Source organism: Trichechus manatus, unplaced genomic scaffold (assembly GCF_000243295.1).
Source record: "Trichechus manatus latirostris isolate Lorelei unplaced genomic scaffold, TriManLat1.0 scaffold00016, whole genome shotgun sequence".
In the NCBI taxonomy this organism is placed as follows: Eukaryota; Metazoa; Chordata; class Mammalia; order Sirenia; family Trichechidae; genus Trichechus; species Trichechus manatus.
In genome coordinates this window covers 12,184,085-12,191,219 of record NW_004443952.1, presented here as the reverse complement: position 1 = coordinate 12,191,219, position 7,135 = coordinate 12,184,085, and the positions used below count along the sequence as shown (strand labels likewise).

At 40.2% G+C, this 7,135-nt stretch overlaps 1 protein-coding gene across 1 annotated transcript in view; it reads right to left on the bottom strand.

Moving 5' to 3' along the window:
* Positions 1-931: 931 nt before the first annotated feature.
* Positions 932-7,135, bottom strand: part of EPB41L4B (erythrocyte membrane protein band 4.1 like 4B) — a 147,987-nt gene continuing 141,783 nt past the window's right edge. Inside the window, exons 25-26 of the mRNA XM_023727407.1 lie at positions 5,615-5,760; positions 932-3,616 (exon numbers count right to left, since the gene is read on the bottom strand). Coding sequence (XP_023583175.1) covers positions 3,547-3,616; positions 5,615-5,760 — 216 coding nt within the window. The 3' untranslated portion in view covers positions 932-3,546. The remainder of the gene's footprint in view (positions 3,617-5,614; positions 5,761-7,135) is intronic.

Genomic DNA, 7,135 nt, shown 5'->3' with positions numbered 1-7,135 from the left:
TTCATAGCAACATTACTCATAATAGCCAAAAAGTGGAAATAAATGTCCATCAACTGATGAGTGGATAAATAAAGTGTGGTATATCCATACAATGGAATATATTCAACAATAAAAACAAATGAAGCACTGATCCATGCTATAACTTGGATGCCTTGGAAACATTATGTGAGTGAAAGAAGCCAGACATAAAAGGCCACATATTGTATGACTCCATTTATATGAAATGTCCAGAATTGGCAAATCTATAGAGACAGAAAGTAGATTAGCAGTTGTCAGGGCCTGGGGAAGAGCAAATTGGGAGTGACTGCTAATGGGTATGGGGTTTTTTTTTGGGACTGATGAAAACATTCTGGAATTAGACTGTGGTGATGGTTGCACAACATTGTGAACATACTAAAAACCACTGAATTGTACACTTTAAAAATGGTTAAAATGCTGTATTATACCACAGTTTAAAAAGAAAAGGCTACAAATTTGGACATGGTTAAAGAAAGCTGATGACGATACCAGAGAATGCCTGTATTATTTTGGGAAATAAGATTCTGAGTGCATCCAAGTGGGATCTTCTGAATGCTCTGGGACTTAGTCTTCAAGCTTTTTAAACAAGGACCTCCTATACAGTCTACAATTCACAAATGCTGTGGACTGCAGGATTCCCAGGCCCTTTGCAGTAAACCCCCATGCCGACCAGGAGTCTGTGGCCTACAGTTGGGAACCTTGCTTTGGGATGATTGTGTCAGTAAGGTGACACATAGGTGTGTGCCAAGTGACCGCATGGTGCTGTTTTGGTTTTAAGTATATAAAAAACGTGAAGTGATTGTACCAATTCATTTTACACTCTGTCAATCCACCCGACACAATTCCATCTCCTCTGGTCACAATGTTAAGCACCCGTCATACATTTAAATAGTCAAATAATCAGGACAACTGCTGAAACAATAGAATCCTCTCAATTTTACTGGTTAGAGTTGAGCTGCCAAAGGTACTGGGTTTTCATATACAGAAACAGCCAACTTGCTTGTGGTCAGACTTCCAGTGACATCAACCTTCTGTGAAGAATCTGTGAACCCAGGGGGGAAGTAAGGAATAAGCAGGAGGCTCGGAAGCTCCACAAAACAGCGGCCAAAAGCCCATGCATCCTCCTCAGAAGCGAAGCAACCCTGACATGTATGTTAATACTTGGTTTCCTGGCTCCCCCAAGAAACCTTCAGTTTATCCCTGGAGGTTTCAATCAGAGAGCAGGAGATGAAGAACAGAAGCCCAGAAAGCAAGTTAGAAGAGGAGAGTTTTGGATTGGCAAGAGGTGACAACCCCAGACACAGATATCTCCCAGATTGTACAGGAACGTATTTTGTATCATGTGTACGAGATAAAGAACGGCTAAAGCTGTTTCAAAATACAGCTGGGGGTCATGTAGTTGTGATAAAAGGCCCCAAACACTACAATTGCCCTGACATCACTGACGGAGCAGACGGCAGTAAAAACCATCAATGAGGAGAGCGTTAATAGTCTGTGAAAGGCAAAGCCAAGGCCGACACATTTGGATAGCTCCTGATGACCTCACTGTACCATACCAAGGTACAGAAGGGGCTGATGCTTATAATGATGACCATGACTCATCAAGAAAAGGTTAAATACTCTCCGGTATACTCTGTTTAGTAAGGCAGGGAAGTGTGTAACACATTTTAGAAAGATTTCCCTCAAAAAATATTAAAATTTTATAGAGTCAGCACTTAAAGGGTTAATCCTCAGTTGTCTGAATATCTGCTTACATGCCTCATTTTACAACAGTACTAGTAAATGAGGCATTACTTTTTTTTTTTTTATAATCATTAGTATCAAATTATTGGCACCATTCAGTTTTAAGGATAAGGACAGGAGAGCAAACTATACAATACAACATAAAAATACAGTTCTGATACAAATGTACAAGATCATTTCCACTTAACAAGTAGTCATAAGAAACGGATGGACATTTTACACACAAGGAAATACAGTTAGTAAATCATCACATGGAAAAGTGCTCAATCTTGCTAGCAATTAATGAAATAAAACAACCTCTCAAGAACAATTATACACACCTGTTAAACTAGCGAAAATAAATAAAAATGGCAAAACCCAATACTGGCAGAGTTACTGGTAAATAGAAATGCTTATACATTGCTGGTAGCATTATAAATTGTAGAGGGGATTCAAACATTCAGAGGGGATGGGAGTTGAACTAAATGACCTCCTAGGTACTTCCAACCCAGAGATTGGATCTTTCCAGAAAGCAACCTGGCAATATGCAACAAGAGCTATAAAATAATTCATGCTCTTTGACTTTGTAATCCATCTTTGGAGATATGCCCAAAGGAATAATCCAAAAAGAAGGAACATTTTTTTTTTTAATAAAGACATTCATAGCCGCACTATTTGTTAGAGTGAAAAATTGGATCTAACTCAAATATCTAACAATAGGGAAAAGTGAGGTTAACCACAACACATTGATACAAAGATATCTGAATTGGTGAGAGCAGGATCTGTGTTGATAAGAGGAGAGATGTGTTAGGTGGGGAAGTACAACAAAAGACTATGTTCACGCTAATCATAGTATGTAAAAATATGTGCATATACATTGAGAAAGCTTGGGAAAAAATTTAGAGGGATAGTTTGTGGTTAAGGGGTTCCTTTTTTCCTGCAAAGTTGTTCAAGTGCATAATAAAAATTTAAAAACACATTTCCTGAAACTATATAAAAAGAGCAAAATTTCTTCTGTTCTAGGTTCTATCACCAGGACATGAACTGATCAACTTTTGAAGTAACTTCCCTTTATGGAACACCCAAATGAATCGTCCTGATATTGAATCATCTTAACCTTATAAGAATTTTTAGATAACTTAAGCTTATAATTTCCTGCTTTGAGTTCAATGATAAATTCTATTTATCCCAAATAATATCGTATCCACCAAGATCACAAGTTAAATTACATTTAAGATTAAGCTGAAGTACTTTCAGTCATGGTGATGTGCAACTTTCTTTTTTTTTAGTTCATCTACTCATGTCTGAATAAAAATGAATGTTAAGGACTTTAGAAGACTGGTGTATTTATCAGTGTAAATGAAAAACCAGCAATAAAGAAGTAGTTATTCCCTCATTAAAAATGACTCTTTAACAAACAGTCAAAGCTTGGTGCAAGTTTCAGTCATACAAAATCACATGGTTGAGATTGATAGCAAAGGATTCTGCGCCATATTAACCCTGTGGTTATTAACATATGTACATGGGTACTTCCGAAAAGGAATCCCCATTTTCCCATCTTTTTACTCCTAGACTTACCAAATCCTGTCTCAGCTACACTGAGTAGTAGAAAAACTCTAATGCTCAGGAGAAGTAAAATCACTTTGCCAATAAAAACCAAGCCAGAAGTTGGCTTTAACTGACCAAGGAGACCTGGAAGCACAGAGCACGCAACATTTGTAAGTTGTGCTAGAGTGCGCACAAAGCCCAAAGAACGAAAACGGACAGAAGGCACCGTGCCGTCCTCCAGGCGACAAGGGAAGAATTTCACAGTTCGGTCATCAACAGTCTTTTCATCATTTTCTCTCTCTCCAGTTCCTGCCGGAGCGTCTCTGCGCTAAAGAAGAGTAGGTGACAAAATAGTGAGATATAAAAGGCAGAATTTGGTTAACATCATGAATTGCATTAAATAACAAAGAAGGCACCCTTCTAAACATTTAAAAACTCCATCTACTGAACCAATACCTTTTTATTTTGAAAAGTAACTGACTTTGTTTGGATGGATCGTTCATTGTACCAAGCCTTGAGGATAGAGATGAGGAAGAGAAGGATCATGTCCACACAATGGTTGGTAAAAAGAGAAAAACAGATCAAAAGTCCATATTTTTGAAAGTCTTAGGGCATGTTATGCTTCATCAATGCTGTAAAGAATTTATAACCAGTTTAACCAGCTGCCATCAGGTCAATTGTGACTCATGGCAACCTCATGTGTGTCAGAGTAGAATTGTGTTACGTAGGGTTTTCAATGGCTGGAATTTTGGAAGTAGATCACCAGGTGCTCCTAGGTGAACTCAAATCTCCAACCTTTCAGTTAAGCAGCGAAGCACATTAGCTGCACCACCCAGGGACTCCATAACAATTTACAGGGAAGACATTTATCGGTATTTGACCAGGCAAAGTTAGAGGAACCTCCTCAATGTTGCCATGGCATCCTGAATGTACTCATCAAAATGTTTGATTCCTATCTTGTATGCCTTACCAGGCTGTGAGCTACTTGAGGGGAGGGACTGTGTCTTTTGATGCCTTTGTATAATTTAGAAAGATGCACTCTGTGGAGAGATGCAGCTCTGCAGGCACAGGGCTTGGCAAGTGGGGCACAGGCAGGATTTCAGCACCTCTGCCCCTCATGTGGGTGGATCTGTGCAGGGCACAACTGTTTGCATGAGCCCTGTTCATCGCCAGCCCCTAACACAGCACCTAATATACAAGAGAGGCTCAATAAATATCTTTATCTACCAAAACTGTCTCTTTCTTTCTACTCTGAAATGTGTTTGTAGCACATCATCCAGGTCGATTATAAGAGCTTTCCTTATCTGGAACTGTAATCCTTAGCAGAATGGGGAGGGGGATAGAAAAATCTGTATCTGGGGTTTGAAAAGTAATTTCACTTTTATGATACATGTTTGTGTTTAGAAAGTTAAGAAATAACCTATTCTTTTCATAATACATTGCTAAATAAAGTAACAACAAACATGACATACACTACTATACTCTCAGCGGTGTGCTAAAGGCTAGAATGTGGAATCCTCACAATGAATCTACGAGTAGGTACTGTTTCTTGTTGTTTCCATTTTTCACAGATGAGGAAACTGAAGCTTAGGGAGTTTAAGTAACTTGCTCAAGGCAGGAAGTGTTGGAACAGAAATTTGATTCCAGGCAGTCTGATTCCAGAGCTTATACTCCTAAGTGGTGAGGACAACCCAGAAAACAGATCCTCAGTGGGGTGTAAAGGTAGGTTCTAAAGTTTTTATGTTTCTCAAAAGAGAGCCTGGGAGGGATTTTTGTCTGTGTTGTTCTGCTGTGTCTCTAGCACTTAGCACAGTGAACTAATTGTTGGATTACTGAGCAGGTAGCAGCCTCAGCTCCCCCTGACCTGTGTCTCTGAAGTAGTGCACGAGGCACACAAAAGCAGCCAAGGAAGCTGAGCTTGCTTTTATCAGTTTTCTTTCCAGCTCACTTGCAAAACCCTCCCCCTTTTATCCCTCCACACAGGGGTGGACTATCCAATAGGCAAGGTAAGCACAGTGCTTACCTGGTTTACCAGATCATCTGTAGTGAACAATTTCACATTTTTTACCACATCAAAGATTCCACTTCTAAGTATGGCTGGCATCTGGCCTTCTCCCAACCCCACAGCATCTTCCTACAGAATCAAAGCCTCTTTTTAAATTTACAGTCCCTAAGAGGGGTAGATGACCCAATAAGCAAGGTAGGCACAGGCTTACTTGTGTTTACTAACTATATAGACTTGACATACCGCAAGCAACATGTGTCCCTCAAAGCACAACTACCCAGGATACAGCTGACGGTGCTGATCTGTGCTGATCTGACTGACCTGGCTGCCAGAGACACAGGCTTCCGGGTGGTGTAGATGGTCTGCACTGTGGACACGGTCTCTGTCAAAGGCCTCAGGGCCGCGGCTGGAATCAGTGGGGAAGACTGCCCAGGGCAGTACTGCAATTTACTATCTCGAAAGGTGGCCTGGAGAAGAAACAGAAAAGAGGATGTTAATTTCACTCAAGTTCCATTTTCACACTGTCAGCTGTTCCCTAAGCCTCATCATACAGTTCTTGTTATTTTTTAATAATAACTAAAGTCAAAGCAATTTATTAAGTGATTTTACTTTGTGTCAGACTCTATGCTACGCACTTTATATACATTACCTCTTTTTTTCTTTATTGTACTTTAGATGAAGGTTTACAGAACAAACTAGCTTCTCATTAAACAGTTAGTACACATATTGTTTTATGACACTGGTTAACAGCCCCACGACATGTCAATACTCTCCCTTCTCAACCTTGGGTTCCCTATTACCAGCTTTCCTGTCCCCTCCTACCTTCTCGTCCTTGCCCCTGGGCTGGTGTGCCTGTTCAGTCTCGTTTTGTTTTATGGGCCTGTCTAATCTTTGGCTAAAGGGTGAATCTCAGAAGTGACTTCGTACGGAGCTAAAAGGGTGTCTGTGGGCCGTACTTTCGGGGTTTCTCCAGTCTCTGTCAGGCCGGTAAGTCTGGTCTTTTTTTGTGAGTTAGAATTTTGTTCTACATTTTTCTCCAGCTCTATCTAGAATCCTCTATTGTGATCCCTGTCAGAGCAGTCAGTGGTGGTAGCCGGGCATCATCTAGTTGTACTGGACTCAGTCTGGTGGAGGCTGTGGTAGTTGTGGTCCATTAGTCCTTTGGACTAATCTTTTCCTTGTATCCTGTTCTCTTCATTCTTCCTTGCTCCCAAAAGGATGAGACCAGTGGAGTATCTTAGATGACCACTCAGCCTTTTAAGACCACAGATGCTACTCAGCAAAGTAGAATGTAGAACATTTTCTTTAAACTATGTTATGCCAATTAAGCTAAATGTTCCCCGAGACCATGGTCCCCACAGCCCTCAGCCTAGTAATTTGGTCCCTCAGGGAATTTGGATATGGAGCTTCCATGACCTCGCCTCGTACAAGTTGTGCTGGCTTCCCCAGTATTGTGTACTGTTTTACCCTTCACCAAAGTTACCACTTATCTATTGTTTATTTAGTATTTTTCCATCCCTACCTCTCTCCTCCCTTGTAACCATCAAAGATTGTTTCTTTTTGTGTGTAAATCTTTTCATGAGTTGTTATAGTAGTGGTCTCATACAATATTTGTCCTTTTGTGATTGACTTATTTTACTCTGCATAATGTCCTCCAGATTCATCTGTATTGTGAGATGCTTTGCAGATTCATCATTGTTCTTTATTGTTGGGTAGTACTTCATTGTGTGTATGTACCATAGTTCGTTTATCCACTCATCTGTTGATGGGCATCTAGGTTGTTTCCATCTTTTTGCTATTGTGAACAATGCTGCAATGAACATGGGTGTGCATATGTCTATT